This window comes from Camelus dromedarius, chromosome 2 (genome assembly GCF_036321535.1).
Source record: "Camelus dromedarius isolate mCamDro1 chromosome 2, mCamDro1.pat, whole genome shotgun sequence".
Taxonomy (NCBI): Eukaryota; Metazoa; Chordata; class Mammalia; order Artiodactyla; family Camelidae; genus Camelus; species Camelus dromedarius.
The window spans coordinates 41,945,261-41,963,047 of NC_087437.1; the positions used below are offsets into that span (position 1 = coordinate 41,945,261).

Sequence of the window (17,787 nt, forward strand, 5' to 3'; positions counted from 1 at the left end):
ATTTTTTGGGTGAAAAAAGAGAGAGCAGGTTCCATCTTTATGCTTGTCTGTGACATCACCAGGACCATTCCATATGGGAGAAGACTTCAGTGCTCACTACTTCGGCAGAGGAGAGGGGGGAGGACAGAGCCATATCTCCATAAGCTCACCAACAAGCGTCTTGTAACTCTTTAGGGAAGAGAGAGGACAAGGTGGATGTGAGCACAGGAGTGCTTGTTTCCCACTGGATGCTTTATCCTCAGACCCCTAATGTAAATTACTGCCCTGTTTATCCAACCTGCAGTGTTGAAGAAATATTAAATAAAGCATTACACTTAGGAAATAGACCTGTGTAATATCATGAGTGTGAGGGAAAGTAGCCATTCTTTTCTCATGCACTATAGGATTAAGTATATTAGAAGTAGAGTTGAGATGGACATTAGTACCCATTAGTAGTGCTGCTCAGAATCAATCAGCGATGTCATGATAGTGTCAGTGGAAGTTATCTTCGTTAATTTTATTGTGGAAGAATCTTTCCTACATTAGGATAAACTATTGGCCTTGGGTTTTGTACTTTTATTTGTTTAGGAACTGAATAATTGCCTCATAAAACAGCATGATGGTACTGTTAACACTGAATTATAAGACCTGTTATTATAGAATGTACTTCCCTCTTAGGGACAAGACTTCATTGTCTCATGCTTAAAATAATTAATTTCTTCAAATGAGGTTATAATGAATAGTGTAAAATTTTACCTATTTACAATGAAAAAGTTTACAATCTCTTGGGCGGCTTTTGATACTTCCAGGGAAGGAGTTTCTTTTGGATGGGATTGGTGGAAGGGAGATATGTTTAATGTTTAGAATGGAGGTGTTTGAGAATGAGAAGAAATAATTTATTTCTGTCACACCTGAGACAAATTAGAGATAATTATTGAAGGATTTGCCCCACTGTTTTGCCTGATTTGGGTACTGAGTATTAAAGGATTCATTTACCAAATACTCTTGAATTTGAAAGTATTCAAATTTTTTTTTGAATGGGGGACTTTTTTATGAATGAGAAAAAAATTTAAATGACCTGTATGGCAATTTATTTCTGAACTGATTTAAAATAATGTGTGTGTGTGTGTGTGTTTATTCTTTGTCCATGCTGTTAAACTTTTTGTGGCAAAAATTTTAGGTGTAAGTGAAGGATCCATATATGCTTCTTAAAGAACAGATTATAACTCTAAATAAGAATTTATTGTTATTTTCCTGATGTTTCATTGAAAAGCTAGATATTCGTGGCAAGTACTGTTAAGGAGTGAAAGTGGTCTTGGTGTTGTTTTAAATACTTAAATGAAAATCATTTGTTATGTGGAAACAATGGAATCTGCGTTTCAGCCTTGTTCTGTACAAGGTGTCGTGTACTGTCAGATGCAGGAAAGCTCAAGATATACACAAGGGATAAAGATGTAAATGTGCAACAGGTTAAATTCAATTCAAGGAAATGATGGGAGAGAGATATTTAGAATATGATTAATTACCAAATTAATGGCAAGGTCAGAAATTGCAGCAGTTGCAGTGTAGGTAGTTAACCTTTGTGTATTTGGTTGGATTAACTGCTTATGAACAGTATTTGGAGCCTAATAAAAAAGATAAACTGTTCTTATAGGTCATTCTCTTTGGCCTTATTTTCTATGATTACCTTAAAGATAATGATAACAAACACTGGCCGCTGACCAGTATTCGTTTGACACTTTCACCTCCTCAAAATGCCACCTCATTTTATTCTCAGAAGGATTCTTGCGGTTAGCGGAGTTACTATTATTCATGCTTTTAAAATTTAACATTTTTAACATAATGAATAATAGTGTAAACATATATTCATATGTTTTTAATATTTATAAGTAAATGACAGAGCTGAGGCACTGGACATTGAGTTCAGTTGGCCACTTGGAGACTCAGGTCTGTGGTCTCCTGGTTCAGGCTATTTCCTTGCCTTCGCTTCACCCCTTTTAGGGGCCTAACACAATAACACAAATGGAAGAATTTGAGTTTCAGCTGACCTCATGACAGTTCACTTAAATTGTTGACTTGTTACAGGTGAATTTTGGGGGTTCTGAGTCCTTTTTAAAAAAATGGTGATTTTTCTTTCAGGAAGCCAGTTGAGGGAAATTCTCCATGAATGTACGTCACAATGATGATGACCGACCAGATCCCTCTGGAACTGCCACCGTTGCTGAATGGAGAGGTAGCCATGATGCCTCACTTGGTGAATGGAGATGCAGCTCAGCAGGTCGGTGCAGCAGGAGGGGAATTTAAGTCAGATTGTCTAAGGGAGAAACATAAGCCCAGAAGTTGTTTTATTTTGTGATTCACAGATCTGTGATTTTGAACCTTTATAGTTTGCTAGATGTAAGGGTTTTCATCGTAGAATAACTGTATAATTTTTAAGACTATCAGAAATTACAGTTTTTGAGAAAGCAAATCTTATCTAATCCAGTTAGTATTCTTGAAACATCAAAGAAAGAAAAAGTCTGGGTTTTAAAGTGAATCATTTTGAAAATATGTACAAGTCTTTGGGGAAAAAACCCGCCATTTGCTCATGTTAGACACTGTGCTTAACTGGCTTGCCTGGTTGGCCAGAGCAGGATGCCCAGAGGGTAGGTTGGGTTTTGATCTCACACAGTGGGTGACCCCCAACAAGAGATGCACAGGTATGTGTAAACCCCCCCGGCTGCTGGAGCAGTCTTTCCAAGTGTAGGGCCTGCTGCTCAGGAAATGATGGTACTTACTTTCCATAAACCTCTTTTGTCACTAGTTACTTAACATTACAGAGTAGAAAAGTTATTCCTGAGGTCGTTCCTGTAGCACGTGGGAAAAAATTTAAGCGGTAAGTAAGACTTTAAAAATTATTAGAGATGGAAGTATTGTCTCTGATAACATTATTTACATATTTTAATTGACTACTGAAACTGGGTTCCCTCAGTCTTGTACTAAATAAATGTCATTTTTATGAAAAGTAGAATTGGGAACAGTTGCTTGAAAAATATATACCCAAAATATATTAATAATTCAGATGAGTTAATTGGCCACTTACTTGAAATTAGTACGTTGCCCCCCTACCCCAGTCATACATTAACATTCTTTGTCCATCACAGTACATTAATACATTGTGTATCCCTCTGTTGGATCATACTTTGTGGCTTATATATAATTTATTATTATTTATAATTATATATATATTACTTTCTCCTGCATTTGACTGTAAACTTCTTAAGAACAAAGAACATCTAATAGGTGCTTAATAAATATTTATCAGTTGAATAAACTTCCCTTTCTGCCACTGGTACGGGTATCTCCCTTCCTGACTCCTGATTCTCTCTCTTGGCTCATTTCCACCAACCTATCGTAGTGTCTTTTACCTTAAGCACATAAATAACTACACCTCTCGCCCACCCAACTAAACCAGACCCCCCTTCCTTGACTCCATGTTTCCCTCCTGTTACCACGTCATACTCTGCTCCCCTTTACAGCAGTAATTCTCTAAACAGAGCCTCTGCTTCCTTACCTCCGTTCCTCTCCAGCTCCGGAGGCTCCACTTGCTTCTTCTCATTTTTGTGTTCCAGTCTGTCACCAGGTCCGGTCGACCTTCTCTCAGGAACACTGCTGAAACCACGCTTTGCCGCGTCCACTGCATTTCCACAACAGCTCTCCCCAGGGTAGGACAGCCCTTCTCCCTGGTCTCACTGCTCTTACTTTCGCCTCACCAGAGAGCATTTGCCACACAGCAGTCTGCTCTTCTGGAAACATAAATGCATCATATCGCTGTCCTGTTGCACCTGAGATAAAACCCAAGCGTAGTCCATGCTTTGTCCTTGCCTCTTGTCGTCCTTCTCCCACTCTGCTCCCGCCACTCATGGGAAGGTCTCAGTAGTGCCGTGGCTGGTTTCAAGAGGCGGTGTTGGATCTCCTTTCTTTTCACTGATTAAAAGATTAAGAAGCGCAAGATATTTAAATATGACTAAACTCGGAAAGCTGCTAAAGGGCTCTCAAATGTCGTCACCGGATTCCAGTTTACACACGTCCCTAGGAGACCTGGGCCACCCGTCCCTGTTGTTGTGCACCATTCCTGTGTGTTGATGGTTTTTCCCTCATTTCTGTAATTCACTTTGCATAAATTGGCCTTTTGTAGTTTGTAAGCCAACATACAGAGCCCTTGGGATTTTCCAATTTTCTCTTCAGAAGTAAACTGTTTTGTACCCAGAAATGAGCAAAGACTGAAAAGTTGGGACCGCCTCAGAAGGCCACGTGGTGTTTTCTACTCTGTGTATCTACCTCAGCTCTTAAGTAGAACCTGTTTAATAATTTTGGTTAATAAAACCACATTTTATGTTCATCCAAGAAGCTTTCTGTAAAGCCAAGAAGTGGGAACATTTCTCAATTAGTCTTTTGTAAACAGTCACAAATATCAAGCTCTCTCAGATGGGGAGGGCACTGACTCTAGAAAAATGCCATCGGGAGGAAGTGTTCCGGTCTTTCTAATGAGTGAGTGTGTTTGACTGTGCTGGGAGCCTGGACATCCATAGGCTGTGTGAGCCCAGCTGCTGACTAGCAGGGACCCTGAACTTCCCGGAACGGGGCGCAGTTGTTGAGTGGGCAGAGTGTTTGAAACACCCCTCTCAGCAGGAGCGGCCCGAGGTTTATCTTGCCTTGGTGCTGCCTCTGTGTCCCTGAGCTCGGTCTACGCAGTGGCCCGTGTGCTGCTGGTTTTCTGTCTCTCTCTGCCCCCCGAGTCCCCATTCTGTGTCTCCCTCACTCCCTCAAGCCTTCCCTCTTTCCTTTGGGCCCTCACATTTGGCTTTGGCTGAGCTGCGTCTGGTAGAGTCCTCAGGGCCTGTGTGTGGAGCCTGGGCTAAGGCACAAGGGGAAGGCAGGCCCGAAGAGCAAGCAAATACAGAAATGATGGAGAAATACCAGGGAGGAAGTAGGGGAAGGGGAGAGCCAGTTGTGGGGGGTGGTCACCGAGAAGAATAGGAAATGAAAGTGAGGATCCAAGACAGGACCCGAGAGGCTGGGACGGCATGAGTTCTGAGTGCTTGCCTGGGGCATCTGCCCGTGTTGACTGCTTGCTCCTAAGAGCACACGCAGTGTGGTGCTCAGGTGGGTTTGTGTGAAAGGATCGGGACACAGGGCACACAACAGAGAAAATTATCTATGCTGATGTTTTCTGAGGTTTTATTGTGCTGTCCCTGTGAGGCAGTACTTTTTCATCTTAACAAGGACCATTCGGAGGCACAGGGCTGACTTCAGTGATGGACATTGCAGGCACCGTCCGACAGACCCCAGGGTGACATTTTAAGGGAGAGGCACCTGCACCTCCCAAATTATACCACTGTAAGGAGCCAACCACTGGCCACTGGCCCTGCCTCTCCATTTCTGTTAGGAGTGTATATGGTGAAGCTTACCTTGTAAGTGTTTACAGTGTTCTGAATACTTTGCAGCTGTGTGGAGGACATTCTAAACATTTCTTTATATGCAAAAGAACCACCACAGTTATGAGAAAGCTCTTCAGTCCCCACAGCCCTCCTCCTCCTGATTTCTGTCCTGATGGTTTCTGGATTTAATTAAGATGAGTCCTTGGCAAGATTCTCTGCTCTGTGCTGGCTCTCTAAAAAAGAGATGCTGTTAATTTTCATTATCTGAAGTCATGTTAAGTTGGAAACCATGTTTTGTTATTTTATGTAGGTAGCAGGAAAAGGATGATTCTATTCTTAAAATGAAAAGCCATTCTCATTATGAGTGATGATTTCAAAAAGTATTTATCAACTAAGAGATGAGCAAGAACAACAATAATAAATACCCAAGATGGACAGAAGGAACTTCACGGATTTCCTTATTTAAGAGATTTATTGAGATACAATCCACAGCCTATGTAATTTACTTATTTAAAGTGTACAGTTTGACAGAATTGATTATATTCACCGAATTGTGCAACCACAACTACAGTTAGTTTTTGAACATTTTATCACCCTAAAAGGAAGCCCGCTAGCAGTCCCTCTCTGTTCCCTTCTCTCCCCAGTTTCCAGGCAACCACTAAACCTACTTTCTATCTCTGTAGATAATTTGCCCATTCTGGATATTTTATATAAATGAAATCATACAATTTGTGGTCTTTTATGTCTGGCTTCTTTGACTGAGCATAATGCTTTTAAGGCTTATCCATGTTGTCGTGTGTCAGTACAGGCGTAACTGAGATACGGCAGGTTCAGTCCCAGACCACCGCAATGAAGTGGGTGTCACCGTAAAGTGAGTCACATGAAGGTTTTGGTTTCTCAGTGCATGTAAAAGTTCTGTTTACACTGTACTGTAGTCTTTTAAGTGCACAATATCATGTCTAAAAAAACACTGTGCATACCTTAATTTAAAAATACTACATTGTTAAAAAAATACTAACCATCATCTGAGCCTTCAGTGAGTTGCAATCTTTTTGCAGTAGTAGCATTAAAGCTCACTAATCACAGATCACCATAACAAATATAATACTAATGAAAAAGTTTGCAATATTGCAAGAATTACCAAACTGTGACACAGAGACACGAAGTGAGCAAATACTGTTGGAAAAATGGCGCTGATAGACTTGCTTCACATGGGATTGCCGCATTAAACTTCCAGTTTGTAAAAACCACAGTATCTCTGAAGTGCAACAGAGCAAAAGCTCAATAAAGTGAGGTATACCTGAACTTTTTACCTTTTTTATTGCTAAATAATACTCTGTTGTATGGCTAATACCACATTTTATTTATCAGTTAGTCAGTTGATGGACATTTGGATTGTTGTTCGCTCTTTTTGGCCTTTATGAATATTTGTGTGCAAATTTATTTCTGGATGTATGTTTTCATTTCTCTTGGGTATATACCTAGGGGTGAAATTAAACAGCTTTATTTTTAACTATTGTTTTCTAGATAAAGTAGCTCTGTGTCTCCAAGTATAATTCTACCTCTGAGTAGATCAACACAGCTAAATAAAGTTTGCTCCCTTTAATATGCCTAACTGCATACTATTCTTAAAGTATAAAAGTCAGGTTTCCACCTGAATTTTTGTGTGTGGCTATATAAATTACAGTGAATGCCCGTCAGTAATCAAAATATTAGTGTTTCATATGTTACGTTTCAGAACCTAGTGGTATATTAATTTAACTCTATTAAGGACTTTTGGTACATCATAGAGATTTTAAGAAGTAGCAACTAGTTTTTCACATGAAAGAGTAAACATCAGCCTAATTTCCAACTTGTTATGTTGGTTTAATATTTTAATAATCTCTGAAGAATTACAGCAGCTGCCACTTAAATAAACCATTAGGTTAAGAACAGAGTGTTAACATCGAATTTACTGATTTTCTTATTTAATATGTGACAGTTATAACCTCCATGATGGTGGTATGCCGCTTTATATTCTTAGTGAATGTAAAGGGAATCAGTGGGGTGGGGATAGGTTTAGATGCCTCTTGTCCTGACTAAACACAGCACGTAGCAAATATTTTATCATTTTTACTTACATCTTGCTTTTCTTTTTTCTTTTAAGCTCCCAGAATATTAAATTTTAATGAGTATTCTTAATGTCTCTTCCTCAGGAAGTAGATCTCCTTAAATGTAAACAGAAGACTTGTCCTTCCCGCCAGCTTGGTATATAGCATGTTAACAGGCGTGCCCTGGTAGACGGGACGTTAAAGCTGCCTCAGTCATGTCCACTTGTCTTGACTTTTGCCTGTTTCTGTTGATCAGCATTTAGCATGTCATTTTCTTGGGAGTGAGTTTTTTTTTTTCCCTTTTGTTTCTTGTTTTTGAAAGCCTTTGTTTCCCCTAGACAGACTACACAGCCAGAGTTTTCCTGGAGCATTCTTTTGAGTACACACTTCCAGACAGCACATTAAACATATTAAAACTTTCCACGTTCAGATGGTGCTCGTCACTGGCATGTCTTTTACATCAAATGTGATTCTCCTCCTAATCCTGTGACCTTTTCTGTTCTGGTTGATATCGTCTTAATAACTTTTCCCTGGCGGCTCTCTTCTTGCATTCAGTAGTTCAAATCCTCTCACCACCCAGGTTTACTCTTCAAACATACTGATGGCCGTGGTGTCAAGGGGACCCAGGAGGCGTTTTACAATCAGTATAATGTAGAAAAAGGAACAAACAGCTTTTGGGACGCTTGCCCAGGAAAAAGAAGGATATTCAAATGAGAGTGGGACCGGCAGTTAAAACAGAAGCTGCAGCTATTAGTGCTGAGTAACTTTGCACAACAGCTCCTTTTATGATAGAATCCTATTTAGAGGCTGGGGCTTGAGCTTGACAGTAAAAAAAAGTTCGGCTGGTCAAATGTTGGGTTTGGGAAACCAAACATGGGGAAGCTCAGTTTTGGGTCAGACTCTTCAGCTTCAGGATATATGAGAAATGTGTGACTTGTGCAGATGCTTAAAGAAAACTGTTATTGCAAACTGCCATCCACGTTCTCTTCTACTCAAACTTATGAAGGCCTCTGGTATCAAGATATTGTCAGCCTCTCTTCTTTGAGATTTGGGGTGGAAAGGAGGAGTGAGTGAGTATGACTTCTGACTGAATCAAGGAGTGACTGAATACTAGATTTGTTCATTTTAATAAGCATTTGTCAAATGTCTTCTATGCCAGGACTGTATTAGGTGCTGGCGACACAGAGATGAATAAGACACTGTTTTTGCCCTAAAGGAATGAGCTGTCTAGTTGGGAAGCAAAGTCTGGTTTAAAAAAAAAAAAAAAGGAAAAAAGGGCTGTATTTACACATGTGTAGGACCATGGGGGAGTGCTTGGATTGCAGAATGTATCAGTGCCTTGGGAGCACGGAGAAGAGGTAGGTCAGGGAGTGGGGCAGGCAGGCAGGAAGACAGACCAGGCTGGGAACCGTGTCTGTGGAGACTGAGCCTGAACAGAGATCTCCCTGGAAGTGAGTGAGGACTGCTGCTCAAGCTCTGCATGTCATGTGCTCAGTTTCCACTTTATGAGATGAGCATAGCTGTACGAATGAGATAGTCAGTGGAGGGCTAACGTTAGCGGTGCCCCGAGCAAACCGTATCTGCGCATTCTACCATCTCTTTTCTGGAACTGAATATTCAGTATTCTTGCTAGTGAATCTGTTTGTCCTCTGATGCATCCAGTCTGGCGATCCACCCCTGGCTTCTTGATGTCTATTCCTCAGGATTACCGACGCCACAGAGGTGCAGACCACGAGCACCCTTTAATGGGGGCTGCTTTCCAGCAGCGCAGGCAGCCATGCCCGTTTCTGAAGGCTTCCTTTTAACTGTAAAAAATGGTGTGAACTTATCCAGGTCTGTGGTCTGATTTTACAATCCTCTCTGTCTTAGGTTTGCCAATTCCGCTCACTACAAAGGCTTCCGAAAAGGCATAGCCGGTGCATAATCTCTGTCTCATAAAGGAAAATGTTGATGCCATATTATCAGAGGGTGGTGCTCGATGTGGCACCCATAATAATTATGACATATGACATATAATTATGACAGCTCTGAGCTGTCTGGGTTGAGAGACACTTCAGAATTTAATTAGCCAAAGGCAATAATAATATGATACAAGATGTAGCCAGTATCCTTCAAACGGTAGAAACAGAGCTGCCTTCAAAAAGGAGAGGATTAAGGAAAAACACTGGCGTGGCAAGGTTGCACTGCAAAATAACAGCAATTTGAAACTCTACAGTAGTTTTAACATTATGATTGTTTTCAACTTATTGCAGTGTTTGACTGTCTGGTTGCACTGTAAGCTCCAGGAGAGCAGAGGCTGTGTGTCTGTTCATGCTGTGCCTGGTGTCTGAGGTAGCATTCACTAAGTCCTTCAGAACGGATGAAGGATGAGTGAAATGAACAAAATGAAATTTATTCATCTAAACCGGGGTTTGAAAACTGGCTACCTGTTGCAATTGTCATACAGGCATCCTTTTTTTTTTAAATCTTCATAGTTGACAAAAAAAATAATTAGGTGTCTGTATTTAGAAATGGGAAGATTTACACAATATTCTGGATCTCTTAGTTTTTACTGAAACCTAGAAGATCCAATAACTGGGCTAGTCATCCCACTGGGCAACTGTTGGCCAGCAAAAAGTAGCAGCCACCATCTTTAGATGGGGGGTGTCGTCCTCAGGCCCCACTCTGTCCCCTTCACTTGGTTTCCAAACTTGCCTGGGTTCTGTGGTCATCTGAATTTGGAACCTGAGAATTGCTAATTTTTTAACCTTTGAAATTGCATCTTGTGCTCAGGGATGTAGGGTTTTAAATATAGCAAAAATGTTTAAGATTTTTCAGACACGCTCATTGTATATCATACCATTGAGGTGATTTTAAGCCTCTTCGTTTTCTACTTTATGACTTGTAAAGTGAACTATTGTGGGCTCTGGTTCATGTGACTTTGTAGAAGGGTTTCAGTTGTCTTACAACTTAGGACCCATGTATTCTTTCTTATTTTTTTAAAGTTTTTCTTTCTTTTTTTAATGAAAGTACTCTCACCCCCAAACTTCCCGTTGTTGTTTTTAATAGCAGTATTGAGGACTGAACCCAGGACCTCATGCATGTTAAGCACATGCTCTACCACTGAGCTATACCACCCCCTCCCCGGGACCCATGTATTCTTTTTTTTTTTTTTTTTTGGTCTCTGCTTTTCAGTGAACACTATTTGAGTCCCCAGTCAGTGCCACACTGAGCACTCACCAAAGCAGACGAAAGGCAGAAGAAACGACCAGGAGCCTTGGTTTTACTGTTTACAGACTTGTTGGGGGACATTAAACTCAGAGGCAAAGTGTCAGCGTTCCAAGGGGAAGAGATGCCAGTACTTGTGTTTACAGTCTTTTTTACAGTCTCCAAGAATTGAGTCTTCCTAAAGTACTTAAATGAAATAGAATTTTTTAAAAGTAAATGTTACCTAGTATTGTCTAGATGAGGCATTTTTATTTAAATCATTTTATACTGACTTTCTCTTTGAATAAAGTTAAACTCGATAGGTTTCCAACCTCTAACTTCTATTCTTTTTTTTGGAAAATGTGTATTTGTCATGTTGAATGAGATGTGAAAGCCATTGATGTATCTTACAGTGCAGTAAAAATAATATGTGTATGCACATGTGCGCGCGCACACACACACACACACACAAAGAAAAGATGGGACAGTTCTCAACCCAGAACGTGTTAAGACATATGTTTACACATAATCATTTTCTTATTTACAGACTCTTCTTTTTTTTGTCCAAATGACTGACTTAAAAGTATGACTATATAGAAACTACATGTTATACTCCGAACAAGACAATAGGGAGCAAACTGCATAAAATTAGTAATGTCAGTGTCCTAGTTCCAAATTCAGATGCAGAAAATAAACAGCCTGCCAAGGAGCCTGTTGCTGAAGCAGCAGAGTAGTGTGTCTAGGTACTCTGGGATGTGGGTGCCTTCAGAATACCTTCGTTTTCCTATTTGAATTGGGATTGGCCAGAACGAGATGCCACTTAGTACGTTTCCGGCCAGCTCTACTGTTGTGGTAAATGGAAGCTGAGCTGTGGTGGGCCTCCAGAAGAAACGGAATTCACGTGCTCCCTCAGCCTTCATGCCTGCATTGGTATTGCTTCTCAGCCCTGGGACTTTTTCGTTAACAGGCGGTCATCATATAGATGACTGCTGAGCGGAAATGTGTTCTATGTGCAGCAGGTATGTTTGGCACAACCATGAGCTAGAATCCATTGACCAGGATCCATTCATTATTGCCCATTTCTTGCTCCTTGCAGTATAGTAGATGTGCACTTGGATAAAATGGACAGTCTACACCTAGAAAATTACTTTGCTAAGGGTTTCTGATTCACTATAATTAGGCAACTAGTTAGGCAGAGCAGAGCTGGAGGCACCTAGTCTGGTTTGGGGGGCAGTTTGACTGGAGAGTATTTGTATCAGTAAACCTGTCATTAGGGTTCCATTCCTACTACAGTTGACCCTTGAACAGCGTGGATTTGAATTGCGTGGGTCCACTTATACACTTATTTATATTTTTCAGTAGTAAATACTACAGATCTGTACCATCTACAATTGGCTGAATCTACAGATGTGCAACCTATGGCCCACTTACGTGGAGTGCCAACTCTAAGTTATACACGGATTTCTGACTGCATGGAGGATTGGTGCCCCTAACCTTTGCGTTTTCCAAGGGTCAATTGTATTTTTTAAAAATGGAAATGAATTCTTGTGAGCCAAACCTAGATTTGTAGAGAAATGGACTTGTGTTGTTACCCAGTTGTGTCGCATGACTTTTCGTTTTTAGAAGGGGTCTTTAAAATGTTCTTGTGTTTTCCAAGTAGATTGAAAAATTCAGCACTGAAACGTGTTACTTGTATAGAAGTTTCTTCGGTCTCTACGTATATTGGAATATTGGGTTGTCATTCTGGTTTATGGGGGAATCCATGACACACCGAAGCCCGTGTTTGGGTTAGTGATATTGTTTGGTAGCTCAGTTGGCCAGAGCTATGCAGCTCATTTATATCTTTTCTGATTTGTTTCACATTGACAATGCATCTATTTAAAACTCATCTTAATTCTCATCACCTTGGCAAAAAACCCATATATAAAGCATCTTTATAGAGTGACTTTCTTTATAATTTATTCTGTGACTTTAGTCATTACCGAAAATAAGTGCATTATAAAATAGGAATTACAAAGAAATCCCTATTTTTCTTACAAGGTTTGTGATGGGAAATCAGGCCTTAGGCTTATATATACCCTGTCTGTGGATAATATCTGTTCTAGAGAGCCAGGGAATCAAGTGAGGGTGGAGTTGGGTCATAGAGGACATTATCCTTTAGTAGATGAGTGTTCACATCCCGTTTGCTTCTCAGACTGTTTTCCCGGTTTCTTAGTTTTAAGTGGTTTACTCAGGGTCAGACACTGAGAATCTTCTCATTTTCTATTGACTGCCTCTCCATATACCACGTTGCTTAAAGCTGCCTTGGAACTGTGAAGAGCTTCCGTTAGAGAGACTTGAAGCTAGGCATCACACCAGGTGTGTGCTCCTTCTTTGGAGGGAGGCACTGGCTCATTTTCTAGCAATTATTCTAGAATCATGGGGGTAATGTAAGCTAAAAGATTCTGTAAGAGTCCAGAGATTTCAGTGCCTTAATAATGTAAAAGATATATTAAAGTTCAGATTTTTGACATTGAAAGAATGCCAAGTATCTAACTAAAGCTTGGCATTTACCTTAAACTTAAATGTTACTTTGCAAGCTTCCTGATCACCAGAAGGCTTTTAGTCTCAATTTTAGTTTCAACCTTTAGTTGAGTAGTTACTTGTTAAATTGTTGGAAAGAATGGATTTTATTGGAGATTTTGGTTTCTTTGTTCCCTGTCTGATGGAGGAAACGAATAATAACTATTTGAGTGCTTATGATGGGCTGAGAATAGTGCTCTGCACTTATATACATGATTCCATCCAGTGAACATACACCGTATAAGGTGGCGATCGTTTTTATAGACAGAACCAGAGGTGAGAAAGGTTAAGTACTTTGCAGCTGGCAAATCATGAGACTAGGTTTCAAATCTATTTATATCCTACCTTCCAGGAAGGGTGGAGTAGCTTGGGTTGGGCACATCTCCCATGTCTTGTTCAGGTAAACAGTTGGGGAGAGACAAGGGACCGGGTTCTACACGGTAGAAAATTTTAAAGCTTACAAAGAAGAGTATTCCTGTTGTCACCTTATATGATCTTCACATCAGCTCTGGAAGATGGCATGATTCTGGCTCTGGAGCGTCTAAGAATTGCGGACCAAGCAGTGGGAGTTTCCACAGCCTGGAGGCATTGGCTGAGTTTGGAGGAGTTGGGGGTGAAGTCATTTTAGGCCTAGGTCATCAGAGCTGCTCCCTTCTTTCTTTCCTTAGGTAATGGTTCTCTCTCTGAGATTAGCTGCAGCAGGCAGTTCTCTCTAGGGTCAGCAGCTGCTGGGAGATGGTGGTGACCAGAGAAGGGCAGCCGGGGTTCCTCGTCCCTGGGAGTCTCACTCTGGGAGCCAGGAGAGGGCTTTTGTCTTCCTTCTTTTGCTCCCAAACTCCGTCTTTCATTTCCATTCAAAAATTACATCACCCAGAGGCACAGTTTTTGTGTCTTAAGAAATCCAAAAACTTGTTGTAAGACTTGAACCTATTAGATTATTTTTTTAAATTCTGAATTTTTAATTATTTCTCTTAAGTAATGCCAGTATAAAAAAAAAAAAAAACTAAGTTTATCCTTCAAAGAGAAAGAAAATGACCACTTTACTCCATGAGCATTTCTGAAGCATCTCACCTCCGCTCACTCCTGTCTCAGGGGAGATACAGAATTAGGTGTCACGCAGTATTTGTACTGTGAGCCACGATACCACACCCCTTTGCTAGTGAGTTCCTCATTTTCTTTGTTTTAGATGGATGAATGGCTGCTTGGAGTTTGACTCTCCTCAAGATGTTAATTATATGTTTCAAAATCCTGTGTTCTGTTAAAAATCACTTACGCATAGCCTTGGAAAGAAGTGGAGGCGGGGAGGTGCTTCAGGGGTGCACAATATTGTTTTGGAGGCCATGGGAAATAAATCTTAAGTTCATTTACCACCAAGACATATTTAGTCAGTGTCTATAAACAAAAGAAGGCACAGTGTGCCTGGACGTTATTTGTCCCAGATGGAGTTTAAACTTGGCTCATTATACTGCACTGATGTCATGGCGCATAAACTGGCCCGAGTTAGAGACGTGCATAGAATCTGCTGTGTGCTTGTATGTGCTGAGAGCGTGCGGGGAGGAGGGAGGGGCTGGCTGGAAAATCTTTGTCACATTTTTCCTTTGCTGTCTGCAGAGCCTAGTGTCAGTCCTGAATTTGGACTTGGCGCAGAGTGAGGGAAGAATCGGAATAATCTGTTCACTTGTGCAAGTCGGAATGTGTATGCACTCAGGGATGTTGTTCTTCCAAGACTGAGAGTAAATGCATCAGGCTTTCCATCAGTTGCTTATGATGCTCTAGTACTAAAATCTAGAAAGAAAAATCTTAAAGCACTACATTTTTGAAGAGCGTTCTCACTCTGTTTACCTTGAAATCTTCAATCTGGATAGTTTCTTTAAACTTTTTGATGGTGTTAAGTATCCAGCTGTATAATTCTGTTTTCTCAGACTGGATGGTAGATAACCTCTCAGACTAGTTGCCTAAGGTTTAAAAAGGCAGATGCCTGTTACTTCTTAGAGAATCTGGCCAAGTTTAATTCTTCCTGTGTGCTTTTAGGCGGCAGCTTATGGGTCAGAAAAGGGTCCTCTCCTGGAGTTTTGAGCACTTAATAGGAAATTTCCACATACTGTACTGTTACTTTATTACATTTTGTTGCTGACTTTCGTTACGATAATCTTAATTAGAAGCATTTCCAAGTAATTCAAACCATTTTGTGGATATAAAGGGCTTAGACTTCAGAACTTCTGTGAATGGATTCCAAAGTCACTATTGTTGCTAGGATCCACAGAAGCTGAACAGACACTGGAATGTGAATGACTTGGGAGGTGATCTTTTAAGGAAAGCCAGAATGTTTCCCAAACAGAATCTGGTCAGAGGTGAGAATTGACTGGTTTTAGCTTTTATTGAGAACATGAAACATGGCAGATTTGGTAAATTTTTTTTCTTTAGACTCTCTCATTAGAGGCCATATTTTTTCTTAACTGAGAGACTTGTCACTGATAGAAATTTGAAGAAAAAGAAGTATTAACAACAATGATTTATTGAGCACATACTATGTGTAAGGCCTTCTACCAGGGCTGTACTGGTGTTACCCTAATCCTTGGAGCACACACAGGATGTCAGTGTGATTTCTCTTTTCAGAGGAGGAAATGCAGGGTTAGGCTGGGTGCCCTCCCTGTCTGGCGCAGCTAGGATTCAACTGTGAGCTGTCCGATTTGCTCTTCTCACTGTGTATCTGTGGTATGTTATGTTTAAACTATTAGTTAAAAAATGGCTTGAAACTAAAATGAGATTATCACAAAGTGACTTAACTACTCAGTGTTTATATATAATAATGTTACTTAGAAGACAGCTCTGGCCTAAACTCCATCTGATTTTCCCTCAGCACATAGTGTAGCAGGGAGATACACAAACATGTAGAAGAAACATGTACTGTTACGTTCTTATTTTTCAAAATCTTAGAAAGTACTTAAGATTCATCTTGAATTTAATGATTAAGTTGTGGGTGGTACTTTTTTTCTTTTCTGTGAGTCCTTGACTTAGTTTTCAGATTCTTTTTTGTGTGTGTATGATATGATAAAAGGCAAATTATAACTTAAAGATACAAAAAATGAACTAACTAGCTTGAAATGGAATTATTTAGGAATCAGAAAGTAGATGTTTTAGGGATATGATTAACTTGGGACCCTTGAAAATAAGTAATGATTCTCCTTTGACTCATAATTATGTTTGTTTCCCGATAGTCCTGTTACCTTCCTTTCCTTTTGCTCAGCACGCCAACCAGCGGTATAGTTGATGAACAACGTAATCCGCTGTTGGATTGACAAGTTTACTGGAAGTAAAGAAAGGAATGCTAGGTTGGCTGGTGAATGCTTTGGGGGTTAGCATTTTAGAGCAGCAGCCAAAGAGAAGAAAGAGGGCCAGAAAAAGTCTAGGAAAAGGTGGAGACACAAGAGAGGAACAGACTGTGGAGGCCTATCAGTGGTGGGAGTGGTGGAGATGGAAATGACAGAATCCCAGCTCGATAACAGAATCAGAGAAAGGGACAGGAAGTAGGAAGAATTAAGTTGTTATGGGGACGGGGAGAGCCATACACATTACTCCACCCTTGTAATCTGAGAACCCCAGTGTCGACAGAGAGGGAGGGCAGAATTCCTTAGCAGCAAACCTGGTGATCTGCATCGTCACACTGAAAGGTTGAACCATCAGTTGTTTTTGAAAACGCTTACTTAGAACAACATAACCCCTGAAACATGTCACAGATGGGTGCTTCATTCATATCTTTACCCATCTCCATGTGTCCAGTGTCTCCCATCCCAGTTTGAGTTTCTCACTACTGTCATTTATCTGATAATGTTGCTTTCCTACTGGAAAATTCTGTGCACAGGATAAAGTCAAGACTTGAAGTGGGGGCAAACAAAGACTTTTCTCAGGCGGGCCTGGCTTCACCCCTCTGCCCTGCACACATGCCTGCGCCGTTACAGCCACATGGGCCTGCGAGCACACTGGACTTCTAAACGCACCGGGCCCACCAGGCCTCCGTGCGTGTACCGTGTAATTGTTCTTTTGCTTATCCTTTCACTCACCCTTTAAGCGTCACTCTCAACTGTAACTTTTCCTGGTTTCTTTTGTTTCCGTGGTAGTTGATAGCAAATAATCATGTTTTATGACAGCTAACTGTATTTTCTACTCTCACACCGATACACAAACGGGTAGGCGTTCATCTTTCTCATCCTAGAATCATCAGGGCTTAATAAAGTGCCTGGTACATGGTAACTACTCAGCCAATGTTTGTTTAATACTTAAGTTTTCAATAATTGCATTAAGTAGTGATTTAAATAAGTTTAATATAATCAATACCAAGGCAAGGCCTGAATAAGTGATGATGATATACTGCGCAGTGGCAGGGAGGGGCTGGGGGCTCTTCCACAAAATCCTTCCAAAACCCTAGAATATGGCATTTGTATTCATTTCCGATTTTATGCTAGTGGACACAAAATGCAAGGCGATGGTAGTGCTAATTTTAAGCAATTAAGAAATTACAGTAATAAGAAACATCAGCTCTAGAATGCTTA

General features: G+C 40.5%; 1 protein-coding gene across 5 annotated transcripts in view; it reads left to right on the forward strand.

Moving 5' to 3' along the window:
* Positions 1–17,787, forward strand: part of FNDC3B (fibronectin type III domain containing 3B) — a 312,077-nt gene that overhangs the window by 62,988 nt on the left and 231,302 nt on the right. For all 5 annotated transcript variants that reach the window (XM_064492811.1, XM_064492820.1, XM_064492826.1 and 2 more), the window contains exon 2: positions 2,119–2,257. In XM_064492811.1, coding sequence (XP_064348881.1) covers positions 2,147–2,257 — 111 coding nt within the window. In that variant the 5' untranslated portion in view covers positions 2,119–2,146. The remainder of the gene's footprint in view (positions 1–2,118; positions 2,258–17,787) is intronic.